General features: G+C 42.4%; 1 protein-coding gene across 2 annotated transcripts in view; it reads right to left on the bottom strand.

Annotated features, from left to right (window-relative positions):
• Positions 1-20,710, bottom strand: part of TNNC1 (troponin C1, slow skeletal and cardiac type) — a 33,270-nt gene that overhangs the window by 8,183 nt on the left and 4,377 nt on the right. Inside the window, exons 2-5 of one of the 2 annotated variants that reach the window (XM_053298351.1) lie at positions 10,994-11,024; positions 7,549-7,695; positions 6,153-6,267; positions 4,397-5,403 (exon numbers count right to left, since the gene is read on the bottom strand). In XM_053298351.1, coding sequence (XP_053154326.1) covers positions 5,328-5,403; positions 6,153-6,267; positions 7,549-7,695; positions 10,994-11,024 — 369 coding nt within the window. In that variant the 3' untranslated portion in view covers positions 4,397-5,327. Of the gene's footprint in view, positions 1-4,396; positions 5,404-6,152; positions 6,268-7,548; positions 7,696-10,993; positions 11,025-20,710 lie in introns of those variants that run through there. The other variant, XM_053298350.1, reaches the window with a different exon arrangement.

Below are 20,710 nucleotides of genomic sequence, written 5' to 3'. Positions count from 1 at the left end.
TCATGCTCTGTACCCCCGCAGTGATGTAGATAGGCTATACCTCCCTCGCAGATCAGGTGGAAGAGGAATGCTGCAAGTCATCAAACAGTAGAGCAGGAGAAAAGAGGCCTTGAAGAATATATCAAGGACAGTGAAGAAGATGCACTTCAAATGGTCAATAACAAGAAACTATTCAACACCAATGAAACAAAGCAGACCTACAAGAAAGAACATAAGAAGCTACCTTACACTGAGTCAGACTATTAGTTCATCTAACTTAGTCTTGTTTCCACTGACTGGCAGCGGCTCTCCAAGGTTTCAGGCAGATGTCTTTCCGAGCCCTACCTGGAGACATCAGGGACAGAACCTGGGACATTCTTCATGCTAAAAGGATGTTCTGCCACTGAGTTATGCCCCCATCCTTATCTGCTATACTATGAAATAAAGGATCTTATCTGGAGCAGAGTTATGCTTCTATTTCGTTATGTCTCCACATTACTCTACATATAGTTTCTATGCTACCTTGCCGAAAGGGCTTGACAGAGAAGGAATAAAGTAACAATGTCTGCAAACTATTTAGTGCAGGTATTAGAATGCAATTTTGAACATAAAGTAGGATTTGTAGTTTTGTTTCTCACCATCACTACCACCTCATCGAACATCAGAACAGCCCTGCTGGATCAGGCCCAAGGCCCATCTAGTCCAGCATCCTGTTTCACATAACTGCCACTTCTATACAGTGCTTAAAAGAAGAATACAGGAGGGGTTTTACCATTGCCTCCTCCCGCACAGTACTCCTGCACAGTATGAGATGATGCCTTTCAGCATCTTCCTATATCGCTGCTGCCCAATATAGGTGTTTCCTATAGTCTGGGAAACATACCAGCAGGGATTCAAACCAGCAAGCTTCTGCTTGTTAGTCAAGCATTTCCCCGCTGCGCACAAACTACACACACACATACATACACACACACACACACACACACACACACAATATGATGCTAGAAACACTTCTCCAAATCAATGTTCCATTAATTCATATATTCCTAATTTTTGTACATCATATTGAAAATCTCCTGCCTTGTTTTAATAGATTTGTCAGAGATCCAGAAATATACTTTTATTAAATATTAAAATCTGCTTGATCTATATTTTATTAGCCAAATGACATGTTTCCATATTGACTACTCAGCTTGCATCAGGCAAGGATGTTAAGGAGTCTAGACAGCTGGTCTAAAATTTAGATTCAAACCACATCCATTGTATCACTTCTCTTTGATCATGGTGTTCTATCCTATCCAACAGCTATGCAAATATTTCCTGGAGAACAGGAGTGATTTCCCTAATCAGATTTACATACCCATATGTATAATCTGCAGAGAGATGAAGCACATTTTGACCTGGGATACTTCAAAAGAATATTTATAATTAGCTACCACCCCACATAGGGCTTTGGCATGACTCTGAATCAAAAGAATCAATTCCTATAAAATAAGGGGGCTTGCCATCAGGGGATGTGATTAGTTGTATTTATCTAGATCTCTGTTACCATGAACATAGCCCAGTTAGCTTGAAATGAAAACGGTAGCGAGTGAAAAGAGAAAAACTCTTTTCTCACCAGGTAAAATACTGTAGGTGCTTTGTAACCTAAATACTGCATCCTGCCCTTTCTTTTTAAATTGCAGCATATAAACTTGGACAGTGCATTAATAAGAAATGTATGTTTTTATATGACTGGATCTATGTCCTATTATTTTTAAATGGGCATTTTTCTGAGAGCTCCTTCAGAAATTCAGAAAAGCTGCCTAGATAAGTCTCAACCCACTTGATTCTACCCTGACTAGGACTACTTAATATCTTATGATGGCAACAACATGGAGCCCTCTTTCCTGTGACTTCTACTTATGCTGCTCTGGTTATGTGTGAATGGAAAGACATGGGCAGGGCCGTGTCCAGGACCAACTTGCCGTGGGCTTGTGCTGCTATTAGCCCATACCAAAAAGGAAGTGCATCTTGTGATGTAGTACAGCAGCTCTGACCCAGCAACAGGAAGAAGCAGCCTCCAGACTGAAGTGGAGTGGGGGAGCCACTCTGTCACTCAGGTGCCACAGATGCTTCCCCTTTTACAGCAGAACCAGGAAATATTATTAAGAGCTGGGACAAGGAGGAGCAATTGACAAGCCCCCTAACAGGCATTTAAAAGATAGCAAGTCTGGGAAAGGGAACTTCCATTCTCAGGGAGCCCAGAGAGAACTTCGAGGAGAGAGGAAGAGGAGCCAGGGTATTGCAACCCCCTTTCGTTTGAGGCCCTTGAGGACAGCATAGGCTAGGTCAAAGCATACTGGTAAACGTGTGGATTTCCCCAAGGCAATGCCATGATGGTTTCTTCATTCATGCATTACTGGATCAGCAACAGAAAATGCCATAGGGAATTGGATCTTATATGAACTAGCCCATACAGAATATTCTTTAGAAGTGGGATGGTAAAGCTAGAAAGCCCTATATAAAATAGGAAAGGGCATACAGTATAGACTTTATGTTACTATAGCTCATATTTGTGTTAAACAGGTACCTTTTCCCACCTGGATTTAAATATATATTAAGTGGTGGCCACTACGGATGTGCAAGGGTCCGGTGGGAGGATGGTTCGGTGGTAGGGGGGCAGAGGCGTATCTAGGGAAAATAGCACCTAGGGCAAGCACTGAAATTGCGCCCCCTGTCCAAACATCTGACACCCATCTTTCAGATAACTTTACTATAATATCTGCTGAAAAATATGTCAAGCTCATTAATCTTTTAAAATTTCAAAAACTATTTAGCAGTGGATGTAGCCAGACCAAAAAATGCTGGAAAACTACAAATTTCAGTATGCTGGGGCTCATGAAATACCCAAATACTATGTGGAGGTGTACTTGGAAAACTAAACAGAAGTGCCTATCTAATTCTTTACTATGCATTGCAGCATCACTATTACATAAGTTTTAAAAATAAATGGAGAATTTGGCTTTTCCCAGATACTCTGAAAATAATTAAAGGATATGTAGAGTAAACTGTGTCACTGCTTGCAATATATTCTAGTATTTCATAAAGATAGTTAAAAAGAGAGAAAGAGAGCAAGAAATTCCCAGTGGGCCTTAATACTAAGGATTTCACACTGATTCAAAGACAAACTCACCATTAATAGCCATATTATTAAGACACCACATTTAACTCACTTATCATAAGAAGCAAAGTAAGAGCAAATTAATACAATCTTAGCTCATAAGCTTCAGCTCAGTATTCACAAGCCCTGATTCTCTGTACATAGTGCTAAACTGAATATGTGTACAGTGACTTATATTATATTAAATTATATATTTTTTACCTTTAGCCCCTTTGGGGCGCTTCCTATGGGCTGTAGGAGGGGGGCATCTGCAAAGGTTACCCCTCCCACCGATGGCCTCTAGGGCCTCGCAGAGACCATTTGAGCCTGTGCAGTGGCCATTTTTTAAAATATTTATTTTAATGGCCGCTGAAAACAAAATGGCCACCGTGCATACTCAAATGGCCTCTGTGAGGCCTGGCATGGCCTAGGGCCTCACAGAGTCCATTTGAGCATGTGCAGTGGCCATTTTGTTTTTGGTGGAAATTTTGTTTTTCGTGGCCATTTTTGCACCCCCCCTTCAAGTGGCGCCCAGGGCATGTGCCCTGCCTGCCCTACCCTAGATACGCCCCTGTAGGGGGTTACCTATAAGGATCAGGGAGATTGCTCTCTCTCACACACACGCCTGCCATGTTTCCCCTGCTGAGGCTGTTCCCAAAATTGCTGCATGGGGCAGCAGCGAACCCTCTTGCCGCCCCAGTCAAGTCAGACCGGAAGTGGCTTGTGCGTGATGTGTGTGCATGTGCACCATGCACCATAAGAATGTGTGCATGTGCACTGGCCACTTCTGGTCTGACGCTGACCGGGGCAGCAAGTAAGTACGCTGCTGCCCTGAGCAGAGATTTTGGGCACAGCCCTAGTGGGGGAAACATGGCGGTGGGGGAGAGCACCCTCTCTGCTCCTTAAAGGTATTACCCTCCCTGACGCCAGACCATCCAAACCGCCAGACCTCTGAACCAGTTTAGTGGTCCATAAAAGGACTGCCGAACCAGTTCGCACACATCCCTAGTGGCCACTGTCTGCTACAAGGAAGAGAAAACAGATTAGTCTGCTCCCAGTGGCAGACTGGGTCTAAAAATATTGGTTGCCAGGAGACAAAAAGGGGGCCCACCCACAACTATAGGGCTATCATTTACTTTTTAAAAGAAATAACTAATTTTTAAAAAATACATAAGTGGAAAAAATGTACAATTAATTTTTTTGTGAAATAAATGCATATTTTTTAGTAATTACAGTGTATCTATATTGTACATATTACTGGCAGTATACAGTACAGATTGTTATAACTGAATTTTTAATTTTTTAATTTTTAAAAAATAAATGGTGGATATTTTTAAATAGTTTGCTTGTACTGAACATTTTACACATTAACAGGTAGTTCAAAAGCATATTTCATACAGTCCACTATATTAAGAGCAATCATTTGAGTTCACTAGATGATTGTGCGAATCTGTCAATAATTGCTTCTGCATCCAATTCATCTAACAATTCCTTTTCAATGGATAGCAACATGTATGATTCCAAGTTCTCCTCAGACAGTGAATTTCTTAGCCTTGTCTTTATGTTCTTTAGCTTTGAAAATGTCCTCTCACATTGGACTTGAGTAACTGATAGTTGCAGATGACTTTATAAAGTTCATAAAGGTTAGCATATGCCTTGTCATGAAGTCTGTTGGATGCCAGAATTTTTAGTACACACGATGGGCAAGTACTACAAATTTTACACTTGTTGCAACTGGAATCCATATTCTCTCCATCATTAAGCAATAGCTTTAATACATCAAAGTTCGAAGCAAAAGAAAACAATTCCAACATTACTTGATCTTTGCTGATTTGTGGAGACAGCTTAATAATACCTTCCAAGGCTTCATCTTCAAGGCCCCTTCTCTGCAATAGTTTTAAACTTTGCTGGGTCCAAGCAGGATAAATCTTTATACAACTTTTTGTGTTGTACAAAGCATGAATCTAGTGACTGGACAATGCGGTCCATTATTAGGTTAAACACATTTACTTGAAAATCAACTAGAGAATCTGAGGAATTTCCTTCATCATCTATAAGCTCATCTGCCATTCTTTTCTTCTTCCTCTGCCTCTTAACTGGCAATGTTGTTTCCAAAGAGTCAATTTCCAATGTTTGATTTTCATCCAACTGTGAAATGTTGTCATTACATTTGTTTCCAAATTCCAATGCCTTGCTGTGAATGTTGTCAAATGTTCTTGTCTGTTCCTTCAACTTTGTTGTAGCTGAATCTACAATGGGTTGGCTCCCTTTGTCTCCACAGTATATTAGGGCCACACAGTATATAAAAAATATTAATTAAATACATACCTTTTATAACACACATAAAACACAGCAAGCACAAGGTGAAGAGCTGACAAAGCAAACTCAAACTGAGGAGGCTGACGCAATGAAAAATATTTGCTGTCTGTGCAATGTGGGCATGGGCAATAGCTCGCAGGTCTGGGGCATAGGGGCTGAGCAGTGACTCGCGGAGGATCTGCTCAAGGGCCAGCTGCATGGTGTCGCTCAGCCTGCATCAGGCCCATGATGGCCAGTGGGATGGCAGCAGCAGTGGAAGCAACTGCCGCAGGAGGCGGCAGAGGCAGGTGGGGAGGCTCGCCAGCACTCGCTGCCCTCTGCCAGGCGCCCCCGGCTGGCTGGGCATAATATTCTTAAATATAAAGTATCCTCAAAAAATGATTTTTTAAAAAATTATTTTTAAAAAATAGTAATACGACATAAATTTTAGTTGCATACAGTAATAATATTGGAACTTCTATTATATTTTCAAACAACTAAAAGGTCATTAACATTTTTAACATATTGTCTAATGTTTAAGAGGCCCACTTCATCAGGGGCCCACAGGGCCCACTTGCCATCGGGCAAGCTGACACCCTGGCCAGTCCGCCACTGTCTGCTCCTGTTCTTGTGTCCCACTAGTTACCCCATGGTTAGGTATGGTTGGAATATGCAAACTAGTTCAACATAATCAGTCACAAGGTCTATGACAAATGCTAGCCTAGGTACATACTTATCAAACATTCTGAAGAGATCTGAAAGCTCCTCTTCTGATTTTCCTTTGCTGTCATCTTTCATACACCTGACCATCATAACTAAGAACTCATCAAAATCCACAGTGCCACTTCCTGTCAGTGAAAAAGAAAACAAGGTAACCTATCTATCAGCTTTGATAATTACCCATGTTTTGATTTCAATTAATATGGTAAAATAAGAGCATATAAAAATAATGTAAGATGCTGGAGCAGCTGATAGAGGTTAGCTTTTGCCTGAATTGACCGTTATTAAGCATTCATTATGTATCTGCTGCTCTTTTTGACTGTTGCTGATTCTGTTCCAAATTTGATTTTTAGAATATATTTATTGCATTTTGATGTTTTGTAAGTTGCCCTGTATACATTTGCATAAAGGTGGGATATAAATAAGTAAAACAAAGAATGAAAATTGTTATAATTCATGCTAGCACCTGACACTGAAAAACACATATAAAAGGTAGGGGTGTGCACGGAACCGGCTGGCCCAGTTTGGTTCGAGTCCAGACCCCAGGCCAGTTCGGTCCGGCACCCCCTTGAACCCCCCCCCCCGGTTTGGTTCAGCGGGGTTCACAGACCTTTTACTAAAAATATATTATTATTAATTAAATTTTAAATTTACTCGGGGGGGGGGGCTTCTCTGAGGCAGCAGCGGGGTTCCATGGAGGTTCCATCTCCTCTGCCGACCTTCCTCCTCTCAAAAACAGCCCAGTTGGGGTGATCTTCACCCTGTTCAAGCCTTTCCCCCAGCGCGGTGGCCATTTTGGAGGCTGCCATGCCTGCACAATGGGCCTCTGTATGGTCATGCCCAGGCCATGCAGAGGCTCATTGCACAGGTGCGGCGGCCTCCAAAATGGCCACTGAACCGGGGGAAAGGCCCAAACAGGCCAAAGTACACCCAAACAGGGCCGTTTTTGAGAGGATGAAGGCTGGTGGCGGAGGGGGAACTTCTGTGGACACCACCATCCCGCCACCTCAGAGAAGCCCCCTGGAGGGAGTAAGGTTTTTTTAAAATAAATGTTATTTTATTTTTTAGTAAAAGGTCCTCAACCCCCCCCCCCGAATGGGCTGGGGGGGGGGTTGGTCCAGGGTCAAGTGTGGTTCCGCCCGACCCTGAGCCTTCGAACTGGTTCCAAACCTGTTTGCACATTCCCAATGAAAGGTGGATGGGAAGTTTCCTCCCAGTTTCTTCCTTCTGAAGTAGAGAACTTTTATCTACCCCTTGGACATACATTCAAATAACTGTGAAGTTACTGGCATGTCAAAGATCCTCTGGTTCAACAACTTCTCCTCACTCCTTCACCCCATTTCCTTGCCACAAAAAGTGTGTTTAACCATTATTCCCAGATGCATAACCCACTAGAAGAAATAGCTCACCATCTTCATCGACTTCATCAATCATCTCTTGTAGCTCTTCAGGGGTAGGATTCTGCCCCAGCATTCTCATCACCTTCCCCAGCTCCTTTGTGCTGATACACCCATCCTCTGCACCCAGGACAAAGATGTCAAAGGCAGCTTTAAATTCTGGAGAGAGAAATGAAATCAGTGTTCATTATTAATTTAGCAATGAGAAGGCTTCAAAGTCAACCATGACTGACAGAAAATGTTCAGCAGCGTTCTACTCCTTTTCTCAAGTAATGTCAAACTGATTACCCTTCTAGTATAAACAGGTCCAGTTAAACTCGGGCTGCAATCCAAAACACTCTTAACTGAGAGTAAGTCTCATTTAACTCAGGGTGATTTACGTCTGAACTTATCCTGCAGAGGATTGCACTGAATCTTAGGCTAGGTTAAGGCTAAGTGGCTTAATTTCTCATTTATCATGAGGGCATTAAGCAAATATTTATGCTTTCCATCACTGTACCTATGGATGAAATAATTCAACAACCAAGCATTTATCTGTGTGCTCTTAATTTAGTATATTATGAGACCTTAAAGGCCAAGTTGAAGACAGATCATCCTGGAGAGAATCTATGAGGTCGCTAAGAGTTGACACTTGACAGCACTTAATCAATCAATCAATCAATCAATCGCTTCATTCCTGTAACTGCCTTAGTTGTTTGGCTTTTTAAAAAGAGTTGTTTGAACTTTTTTTCAAGACTGTTTACAAGATTTTCTCCAAATTTTTGATACAATCCATCCACATCCCACTAAAGGCAGTAGCAACACTTTCAATTATTGCAGTGATTCTGAGTTATACCTACTATATATATAGCAGAACAGGGAAAGGATGCCTCTAAATACCAGTTGCAGAGGAGCAACAACAAGAGAGGGGGCATGCCTTCATCTCTTGCCTGTGGGCTTCCCAGAGGCTTCTGGTGGGTCACCATTAATAATAGGATGCTGGACTAGATAGTCCTTGGGCCAGCAGGGCTGTTCTTCTGAGACTGCTCAAAGGCCTAGAGAGCCACTGCCTAATAGAGTAGACTGCACTGGGCAAGGTGCTCAGTATAAGGCAGTTTCATTGGCTCACATAATAATATTTATTGGGTAGCCCCCATAGTGACTCTGGCAGAAGGACCTTTTGTGATTGTGGTGCTCTGCAAAGTTGTGCCACCATTAGCGGACCACCCAAATTCATGTTGCTGAAGGAGTTCCCTATTTGCATATATATGGGCTTGTGCAAGAGACTACACAACATTTGCAACTGTACAAACATAACATTAATGACAAGACTCTGCCTGCAAGCTTGCAGTATCTAGAAAGACAGACATGTAAAGTAAAGGAAGTAAGTGGGTGTGGGTACAAAATACAACAGAGGAAGAGAAACGCTAGTTATCAGTTGTTTAAACAACTTTGGCAATTAAGAGTATTTGAAATTGACCAATAAAAGTGGGATCCAAAGTGAGGTGGAAGACTGCAGTGTTTATGCATTGATAAGACCACTTATATCCTACCTTCCCACCTCCATATTGGAGGTGCTCATTGTGGCTAGCAAATCAAAAACCATAAAGCAGTAAGGGCAATGATAAACTAAAATGAAACAATAACATGCAGGCATACATAATAAGAAAAGCAGCATTAAAATCTAGTGAACCAACAGTAAAAATAAAATTGTCCTACACAGCAGACACTTTAAAAAGCTTGCTAGGAAGGAAAGATATTCAGATGGCAGTGGAACACTGGCAAAATAGGAGACAACTGAGCCTCCTAAAGCAGGGTGTTTCACATTCTGGTTGCACAACATAAAGGACCATCTCATGCATCCCCATCAACTGTATCTCAGAAGGCAAAGGGGTCTGTGAAAGAGCTTCAGATGATGACCTTAGAGAATGGGCAGGCTCATATGAGAGGATGGGGTCCTTTAGGGATCCTGATCCTAAGCCATGAAGGACTTTAAAGGTGATAGTCGGCACCTTGAATTGCACTTGGAAATTGACCATTAGTCAATGCCATTGCTACAGCCAAGTAGTAACATGTGTCCAAAAGCTAGCTGTCTCATTCTAGAACTTATTCTCACCTTACTCTCCTGCACCAAAAAATAATTGTACCTACAGAAAGTCCAGCTGCTTTGCCAAGGCATGAGGAAGAGGGTCTAGTAGTTCCAGTGAATCATTGGATTACAGAGTGCTCTTTTAGAGGTGTTTTTTTTTTAATTTAATGTAAACCAAGCTCAGTTCCCCAGCTTAGCTCTGAAGGAAAAGCAGAAGAGTATCCCCAGATACTTTAAATGGATCATTCTGGTGGGGTGCTTGAAAGGACCAAACAGTGAGAGATGTCAAGATGCTTTCTTCTCCTCTGCCTGCTGAACTACTATATACCCCCCATTTGGCGTAGACATTTGGTGCTGTGTTTACAAATCTCAAAACAGTATATTGGCCCTAAAGAAGAAGCATGGTGACCAGGCATTCTGACTAAATCACTATATGAATTCTACACACAACCTTTTCTTTCAGAGCCAGTTCAAGACACTTTGTTGCCTGAGGCAGCTCTGCCAATTCCCTATCCCTTCCCCCCATGGTGCTACTGTGTGTCCACACCTCCCCTTCACCCAGCTTGCATGGGACATAACAGGTGGCTTTTGGTGATGGGCCAGCAGGGCATGGCAACAGGCTGGCTACTTTCCCTCACCCTCCACCTTGGCAAACAGGTGGCAGGGTACAGAGTGATGGCAGCAGATCTTCCTCCTCCTCAGAGATTGGGGGGAAAGGAGCTGCCCCATCCCTCCCCCATTCACCAAGGGGAGTGGGAAGAAGCTGCCCGGCCTCTCAGTATAGCTTAGAGTTGCCAACATTTCATTGCCAGAATGAGGGACACAAGTTCCTGAATGAGGGAGACAATTTTGTGGGGGCTGGCTGGGTGGGCTGGGAGGTGTATGTAGTGGTAATCAAGAGCCTCCGTATCATTGACGTATATATAATTGAATTCTATGCTATTGAATAAATGAGGGTCAGATGCTATCCCTATAGGAACCAACATTTCATCCCTGGAATGAGGGACATCCTGCGTAATGAGGGAGAGTTGGCAGCCCTAGTGTAGCTCTTCCTTCCCCCTCTTGGTGAATGGCAACTCTGGGACTAAATGCAGAGGGGAGTGTTGCTGCCTTCTCCCAAACACCTCACCCTCCACAATTTGCTACCAGCCCTCTAATCTGCCTCCTGAAACAACCATCTCAGTTCCCCTCATTATGATGCTGGCTCTTCCTCTACATACCAGTTATAAGGTGGCATTTATTCAAGTTTGTATATGGACTGATTTACATTGTTGGTGTTTAAATTAGAGATTCTTAAGATTTTCACTCCAATTACAGGCTGATAATGAGGTAAATTATCTGCATGTGAGAATATCTTACATGCAGAGAGAATTAATGGCAAATACTTACCATTTTTCTGTTCTTCAGTCAACTGCTCAACCTGTAATTAAAATTAAAAATCCAATTTATCATTAATTAATAGCATACATTTCTGCATTTATACTAATATCTTGGTAAGTAAGCATACTCTCATTGTCACAAGAGTTGTATGTAAGTGCATATATCACATAGGTGTTGCTTGACTGAGAAACACATAATTTTCCTTTCTTGATTCTTTCTCATTCCCAGTATTGTGCTTAATAGAGATCATAATATCTTTAAATGAAAAACCCAGTGAAAACAATATATCATTCTTCTGATTGTTTTTGCATGGAATCATAGAGCTAGAAAAGGTGCAGAAGAAGGCAACCAAAATGATCAGGGGGCTAGAGCACCTTCCTTGAAAGGAAAAGCTAGAGAGTTCGGGGCTTCTTTAGTTTAGGAAAAAAGTGACTAAGTGAGGCCATAATTAACACCATGAAATTATGCATGGTATTAGGAAAGTGGATAGAGAGCTCCCTCTCTCACAACACCAGAAGCAGAGGTCATCCAATGACTCTGAATGGCAAGATATTTTGGGCAGACCAAAGGAAATACACAGAGTACATCATTACAGTAATCTATGGATTTTAATACCAAAAGATATAACAATAGCCACCAGCTTAAACAGCTTTAAAAGTGAATTAAACAAATTCACTAGTAGCCTATCAGGGGCTACTACTAGTCTTGATGGCTATATGCTGTCTCCATGTTCAGAGGCAGTGTGCCTCTGAATACCAGTAGCAAGGGAGTAATGGCAGCAGAGAAGGCATGCCTTCATCTTCTGCTTGTGGACTTCCCAGAGATATCTGGTTTACTAGTTGGGAAACAGGATGCTGGACTGGATAGGCCTTGGCCTGATCCAGCCGGACTCCTACCTGCAACCTTGGAGAAGCCACTGCCAGTCTGTGTAGACAATACTGAGCTAGATGGACCAATGGTCTGACTCTGTATAAGGCAGCTTCCTCTGTTCCTGTGACTCTTATGAATCCTTATGAATTTAGCCAACATCTTACTGTATTTACCTGAATCCAAGACTAGGTTTTTTCCAAGTTCTTTCATGTTAGAATTCAGGGGGCCATCTTAAATTCAGAGTTGACTTGTATTGGGGTAAATATGGTATGTAAATGCAGATCCACACAACAATTTGCTGTGTTGAAGTCAATATACTTACAAAATCTTAGGTAGATTTTGTAACTTAAAAATTAGTCTTGTGGATGTTTCCACACACAAGGGATATACACTCTAACACTTTTCATTTCAGAGCCTCATTCATTTCCAGGGCTTCCTTTATTCCAGGGATTCTCAACGTGTGGGTCCCCAGATGTAACTGGACTTCAACTCCCATAATTCCTAACCAAAGGCCACTGGGGCTGGGGATTATGGGAACTGAAGTCCAATAACATCTGGGGACCCACACGTTGAGAAACCCTGCTTTATTCATTTTGGGTCCCTTTGGGCCCTTCTCTATTCATTTTGGAAACTATTCTGAGGATCCTGATTCATTCTCAAAATTAATTTTTTTAAAAAATTTAAAGCGGGGGGGGGAATATTTTTGCAAGTAGTTTTCACTACCATGTGTGTTATCAGTTGCAGCAGCCCGACTGCATAGCCACCTCTTAGTGGGTGGCGTCTTGAATACCATTTTGCATCCTAGCATGCTGTGAGTAACAATGGCTGCTTCCATGAAAAAATAACCACCACCATGTAGCAGCCTAAATCTTTCCATAAAAATATCATTCTGCCCATATTTTTATGCTGCTGTTGGATATTTTATCATCTCTTCCCCCTCAGGGCTCAACCGTACATTCTGGTGGACCTCCATGATGGAACATCCAATCCGATTACCTTCTTGTAAAAGCTATTATGTGTGTGAGGGGGAGGATTTGAATCAGGGCCACAGTTCAGGGGAGTCACATCCTTTTCCTCTACAGCAGTGGTTCCCAACCTGAGGGCCTCCAGATGTTGCTCAACTACAACTCCCATCAGCCTCAGCTACAATTTCTTGTGTCTGGGGATGATGGGAGTTGTAGTTCAGCAATGTCTGGAGGCCCCCAGGTTGGGAACCACTGCTCTACACTAATCCTCAAGTTAAATCAACTCCCAAAGCTACTGTTAACCATGGAGAGCAAAACGTATGCTCACAATTTGTGCCAGAAAGTTTTCACAGCTTTGGTGATGGCAATTTGGATCAGGGTCCCTCACATTTTTCAAGCAGAACATTTCATTGGGAGTTCTAATCACTGAGCTCCAATGTAACATGATCAGGGGTGTAACTATAATAGAGCAAGGGGAGACAGTTGTCTGGGGGCCCAGTGCCTTGGGGGGCCTCCCAGAGGCAAGTCACATGACGGACTCCCCCAGCTGCACACCCACCCGGGCTTCCTTCAGTTGTATTCATCCTCTGAAACTGATGTGAGTGTTAAGACCTAGAGCTACCAGAACAGCATGTCTTAAATGACATGCATCATCCACAATTTACAAAACCTTTTAAAAAATAATTTAGGATGATCTATTGCGGCACATAGGAGATAGATAGATAGATAGATAGATAGATAGATAGATAGATAGATAGATAGATAGATAGATAGATAGATAGATTCAGTGAGGGGGGCCCATTTTAAAATCTTGTCTCTGGGCCCACTCCAACCTTGCTACGCCCTTGGCCCTGATGTATACTTTAAACTCATCCTTTGACTCCTCCCTATTTTTCTCCTCCTACATCCAAGCAGTTGCCAAATGTCACCTCCAGCATCTTTCACACTTCTGCTCTGTCTAGTCATTCATCATGCCGTAGAGTATTGCCATCTCTTCCTCACTGGCCTTTTCTTCTCCAGTAAGGTCAGAACATCTGCTGAAAACACATTTCTGACCCTTTGCAGTAGCTGCTTATCACCTTCTGCTCAGAGTTCTCCACCTTTTCCCTTTGATTATGGCCTGATTCGGATCTCATATGAAACCCTGGTTTAATCATAATTCTATGCGATGTCCCTTAGCCTTGAGCACACACCCTCCATCATCCCTTCAAATCTGAGGAGAGGAAGGATTCTACTTTTTGTTCTAATCCAGAATCAGAAGTAGAATCCTTCTTCCCCTTGTATGTGATGGGGAGGGGGAGTGAGTGAGCCTGAAGCTAGAGCACATTGTATAGAACCAGAATTAGACCATGTCTCCATGTGACATCTGAACTGAACCAGTGGCTACATTCACACATAATGCCAAGCCAGAGTTGAATGGGGCAGAGGTTAGAATTTGTGTATATCCGCATGCATAAAACGTGACCTGTGGGTACCCTCACCAAACTCCAATTTGAACCTTTGGTTTGTAGTGAATTTCGCTGCTCCAGCCTGGCGTTTGAAGGCAGCAGTGTTACTTCCAAATGCAGACGCCACCATAAACACACTTCCATGCTGTTTTTGGACCCAGTGGTGGACCCGGGGGAGGGGTGCAAGGGTGCAGTAGCACCCCCTGTAAATTTGAATGGAGTTGACCCACAGGGCAAGCTGCATACCATCACCATCGCTGCCTCAGCCTGGCCACTAAAGAGTTGAGAAGAGAGATAAAAACACCGCTCTCACTTTCCCTGCAACTGCTCACTACTCGTCGCTCTCAAATTGGCTCAGAAGGGAGTGAGGGGGCTGGGCTGCTGTCACTGATTGCTCTGAGTCTTGCTCTCAAACTGACGGGGCTGGGAGGGAGAGAGGGAGAGCGGGGGCTGGGCTAACTACTTGTAAGGAGTATTTCAGCTCTCCTCCACCAACGTGATGGCCACAGCGCACATTGCACACATGCTGGGTACAGACAACATGTGACACTTACTACCAGCCTGTGGCTGCGCTTTCCCTGGCTCCCGGTTCTCCATTTGCTCCTCCCCCACAGCTGCCCGGTGCCTACAGGTAAAGGGCGGCAGCGGCAGCTGCAGAAAAGGCATGAAGTTAGTGCCTCCTCCAAGTTAGAAAGGAGGACAACAGACACCACACATTTTTCATCCCCATCCAGGATGGTGACTGGCTGGAGTACAGAACGTAAGGTAGTGTGTGTCATTGTCTCTCAAACATTTTACTCATTATAAAATGTAGAGGCTTCTTTTTTTCATTTGTAATTTTGGAATTACTTGGTTCTCTTCAAATCCACACACTAAGAATGTTTTTTTAATTGGACATTCTTCCAGCAACAACAATAATCATAATTATTTTTGTTGTTGGATTTTCAAAGGCAAAGTCGATAATGTAGTCAGAGCAAAAGCAATCCAAATTCAGTTAACAAAAATAGAAACAAAACCCACAGGTTCATCACCTGCCATGACAAAAAAAAAATCTTTCCAACTTCAAACCGCCAAATCATTATCATTATTCAGCTGTCTCAATAACCTATTTCACAAACATCACACACACACACACACACACACACACTATTTAATTTATGGGGACTCCTGCCTATCCCCATCTGGATTATCTTTTGCATATCTGTACAATTTGATCCAGAGATAAGCATTGTTCCTCAGGATTCCCCTCATTTATCTAGTAGTAGTGCTCTTTTAAAAAAAAAAAATCACCTGTTTAAAGGAGAACCCTAATCTGTAGTTTAGCTCCTTTCCTTTAAACGTAAGAGTTACCAACTTTAAAAGTGTAACAGCACAATCCTGCATGCATTACTTGAGAATAAACCTCACTGAGCTCAAGTATATGTGCACAGGATGGAGTTGCTCATTTTCTTTACAATTGTGGACGACAAGTCTGATCAAATTTTGCACTGAATGGCAAATGTATGTTGTTATTTTGTTCTGGTCTGGAGCATATCCATTTTGCAGGATCTAAAAGCACTGGGTATCCAAGAGTTTTTAAAGCCCATTGTTGCTCAGAAGGCTTAATCTTTATCAAAAGATAAGAATTTTTTCTATCAGGCAGACAGAAAAACCAAGAGATTGATTAAGCTTCTGGTGAGTCACCAAATCTAGCTGATTCCTCCTCCTCCTAATATTTATATACCACTTTACAACAAAAGTGCTCAAAGTGGTTTTACATAGAAAAATAAGTGAACAAATAATAAGAATAAGATGGTTCCTTCATTGTCCCAAATGGGTTCACAGTCTAAAAGGAAATATAAGGTAGACACCAGCAGCGACAACCACTGGAGGGATGCTGTGCAGAGGTTTGATTGGACTGGGACAGTTGCTCTCCTGCAGCTAAATATTGTCATGTTTTAAAAAAAATTTTAAACATCATTTTAAAACACATTCAATCTGTTCATTTCCCAACAATTGTTCAACAAGTTCAGATCAGAAAATTAGATTGCTTTTAAATCTTAATTTTATTTCAGATCAGAACTAACATGAAACGGGGTTGGCAAATGTCGATATTTGCATTTGCAAAAAAAAGTACAAGTGAACAAGTTTTCCACTGATGATTCCAGAAACCAGGAATCAACAATGGATCACCCCTCAACCTCTATCATGACCACAGAATTTGCAGAAATGGCTTCTTCACACACAGCTGCTTTTCAGTTACCAACTGGTAATAACAGTTACCATATTGGGTACAGCATAATCGGCTATGTTAGTTGCATCAACCACCAACACCACCGAGGAAGACATCTTTGATTTTGTGAGCGTTAAGAGCATTTCCAATGAGAAACATAACCATTTTCTCATGAATGGATGGATTCCTCTGGACAACTTTGATTTTGAATTCACATATATCCAATCATCCAACGGAACTCACAGGAAATTTCAAACAGCCTGGTTGAAACAATCCTGGCTGATGAAACAACTGATGTTAGCAAGGCGGAGCAGCTGGCTATTTGTGTAAAGTATGTGGACACTGAAGCTGGAAAAATTCAAGAAGATTTCCTGTGCTTCATTCAAGTTAAACACCTAACTGGAGAAAGCCTTGCGGATGCTATAATCACATTTTTGAGAGAGAAAGGCTTGTCACTTAAAAACCTCCATGGTCAGGGGTATGATGGCAGATCAAATATGGCAGGAAAGCTTAAAGGAGTCCAAGCAATTATTAAAAAGTAGCAACCAATTGCTATTTACATACATTGTGCCTCTCACCAACTGAATCTTGCAATCTTCTGCAAGGCATGTTCATTACAAAATGTTCAGAACACTCTGACTGTAATCAAGGATATATCAGACTTTGTCAGAGAATCAAGTCAGAGGATGGATGGAGGCAAAGACAGAGCAAATTCTGCGTCACTTGCCTGAAACAGCTTTGCGAGACCCAATGGACTAAACGTTATGACTCAGTTTTACAATTTGTGACCATTTTCAAAGCAATTGTTGAATTCTTGGAATTTTTTGAAGATGAGCCACATTTAAACTTTCACTACTCCATAACAAAATTTTAGTTTGTTGTCACTCTGCACATAATTTCTGCTGCACTTTCCTTGACAATATCCTTGTCAAGGCAGCTGCAGAGTTCAAATATACTGACTTGAATTCCTGTGCAAAAATGGTGGAAAGTCTTGAAGCAGTTGTTCAATCACTACAAACTGAAGACGCTTACCACAATATCAGAATTAACCAGACAATACCACAATATTTTCCACAATATTTACCACAATATTTTCCAAAGAGCTGTAGAAATGGCTGAGAAATGCAACATTTTTATTATTATTATTATTATTATTATTATTATTATTATTATTATTATTATTATTACATTTATATCCCACTCTTTCTCCAAGGAGCCCAGAGCGGTGTACTGCATACTTGAGTTTCTTCTCACAACAACCCTGTGAAGTAGGTTAGGCTGAGAGAGAAGTGACTGGCCCAGAGTCACCCAGCTAGTTCCATGGCTGAATGTAGATTTGAACTCGGGTCTCCCCGGTCCTAGTCCAGCACTCTAACCACTACACCACGCTGGCACATTGATGTCACAATGCCGTGTATCCCCAACAGGCAAATTAATCACGCCAATGCTCCAGCACAAGATCCAGAAACATATTACGGATTGAACACATTTTTGCCATTCCTGGACTACCTGTCGACAGAGCTTTCTTCTCGAGTCTCAAAATTGAGATGAGATCCTCCAAGCAGTGAAGAAGTATGAAGCTGATCTGCTGGATACCATATTAGAACGCAAAGGTGAAATTCTACTATGGACAGAATTTTGGAACAAAGCTGATGGGCAGAATGCTCCTTCAATTGCAATCAAAGCTTTTGTTGTGTCGTCAAATGGTTTCTACCCAAATTTGAACCGACTGTTTCATATTCTTTGTGTATCTCTTGTAACAACATGTACTGTTGAAAGATCATTCTCTTCCCTAAAAATGAATAAATCTGTCACTATGTTGGAGGAGCGTCTTAATGGCCTAAGTTTGCTTTATATCCACCATGACATCACTGCAGAACTGGAAGAGGTATTAAAGGCATTTGTGATGAAGCACAAGAGAAAGTTGCATTTAAAAATCATTGTAATTATGCTTCTACAATTAAAAAGAACCTTTTTAATGAGAATCCTTTTTTTCTGCTGTCTTCTTTTTAATAAAAAAATTCATATTTAAAATATATTTATTATTTATCTTATTTTTATTTAACATATTTCTATACTGCCCAAAATTTCTACATATTTCTATACCACCTGTCTCTGGGCAGTTTACAATTAAAATCATTTAAGCATTAAAATCATTATATATTTATATATGGAAAAATATATATGATGCTTAATTTTTCATTTATTGTAATATATATATATATATATATATATATATATATATATATATATATATATATATTTTATAAAAATATATATCTTTTATTTAAATAAAATTCCTGATGCACCCCCTATAATTTCCTCCTGGATCCACCCTGTCTGGAACCAAAATCATAGAAAGGGTGGCCAAGACCCGGCCTGGAACACGTCTGCTCCATGCTTGCCATGGTTCCCACTGGCCGCCGCTCTAAGCACTTGCCCCTCCCCCATCACTGCACTCCTCAAGCAGTTACCCAGCAACAGGGATGCTACATTGTCCCATCCCAAGCTTCTACGACTGTCAAAAGGGAAAGTCACATGGGGGGATGCTCGCTTTCTACTGTGTCTTTTGTTCCCCCTTTGGTAAACAGAAGAGAAAGGGGACAGGATGGCAAGATGGGCACTGTGTTTGGGTCTCCAAAAATTAATCAATAAAGAAGTATATTCACAAGCACATGCAGTCGCGGTGGCACCATAAACTGGGCAACCCGATGAAATCGCTGCAAAGATAACATATGGCAGGGCAGATATACCCAGGATTGGGTTTAACAGGCAGCCCCACCCAGGAATTCTTAAATGACTCTGCTCTATTTTTTGTGCAATAAAGTTGGAAAGGGGGCCCAGCCCCTTCCCCTTGGGTAAAAGCATGCAGTCTCTGGTGTTCTTCTTATGAGATGAACATTCCAACTTGAGCAGTGTTGCCTCCAGTCACAGGAGAGATTTCTCCTGTGTGATGATGATGGATGCTGATCCATAGTGGACCACTCTCTCATGAGAATGAAAGGCCATGGAGAGACCCATGCACTACTCATGAGAAGGACCATCCTGGGGTACACACGGATGGGGCAGAAAATAAGGTGCGAGGGAGCCTCTTCTCCCAAGGACCACTCTCTCATGAGTGAAAGGCCATGAAGACATGTATGTGAGCTGGATGGTAACTGCCACTCAGCATGGTTGCTCGACGCAAGCAAGCCACAGGTACAGGTACCCCAGCAACACCTTTCCCTGTCCTACTGACTGCCGCAAAGAAGAAGCCCAAGCAGTCCGTCTGCCAGTCCGGTAATCCATTGACATGTATCCATGTTTGCTTTTGCACAGTATGGCCACCCTACTTTCCTGGGATCACTGATAATCGGGGCTCCCCTCACCCGCAATTTACCACAGCGGCCAACCTGCATATGCCACAACACTGGTCCAAGCCCAGAAAATCTGAATGAGAATAAAGATCCCAGTGTTCCCCTAGTCTGCCCACCTGGGGCCGCCCGGACATATGGAGTAGCCACTACTCCTTGGGAACCTAAAAGTGTTGCCTGGAGAGGAGGGTGTCTCAGTGTACTATTTACGAGATAGAACGAGGGGGCCCTACAAGCAGGGCCCCATTGATTCAGATCACCTACCTCATGAGAATGCTGTCCAAAGGAGGCCCGAAGCTCACTGAGCCTCTGGTCTTCCCCAATGGACTGTCCCTCTCATGAGAGGGCTAATCCCTGGGCAGCAAGCCAACACAGGGGCAGAAATGTGCTTGTGTGTTCCTGGGCTGCTTTGCACAAGGCTGCCATCATAAGAGCATCCTTTGACACAGTGGACAGGATTCGTTGCCCTCCCTCATATACATATTTCCTCCTAGGATGTCATCATGAGTAACAGAAAAATAGTACATAAGAATGTAAGAACAGCCCTGCTGGATCAGGCCCAAGGCCCATCTAGTCCAGCAACCTGTTTCGCACAGTGGCCCACCAGATGCTTCAGGAAGCCACAGGCATGAGTAGAGGGCATGCCTTCTCTCCTGCCGTAACTCCCCTGCAACTGGTTCTCAGAGTCATCCTGCCTTTGAGACCGGAGGTGGCCCACAGCCCTCTGACTAGTAGCCACTGATCGAACTCTCCTCCGTGAAGTTATCCAAACCCCTCTTAAAGCCATCCAGGTTGTTGGCTGTCACCACATCCTGTGGCAGAGAGTTCCACAAGTGGATCACGCGTTGTGTGAAAAAGTACTTCCATTTGTTGGTCCC

This window comes from Hemicordylus capensis, chromosome 2 (assembly GCF_027244095.1).
Source record: "Hemicordylus capensis ecotype Gifberg chromosome 2, rHemCap1.1.pri, whole genome shotgun sequence".
In the NCBI taxonomy this organism is placed as follows: Eukaryota; Metazoa; Chordata; class Lepidosauria; order Squamata; family Cordylidae; genus Hemicordylus; species Hemicordylus capensis.
This window is presented reverse-complemented; position numbering and strand designations above follow the sequence as displayed.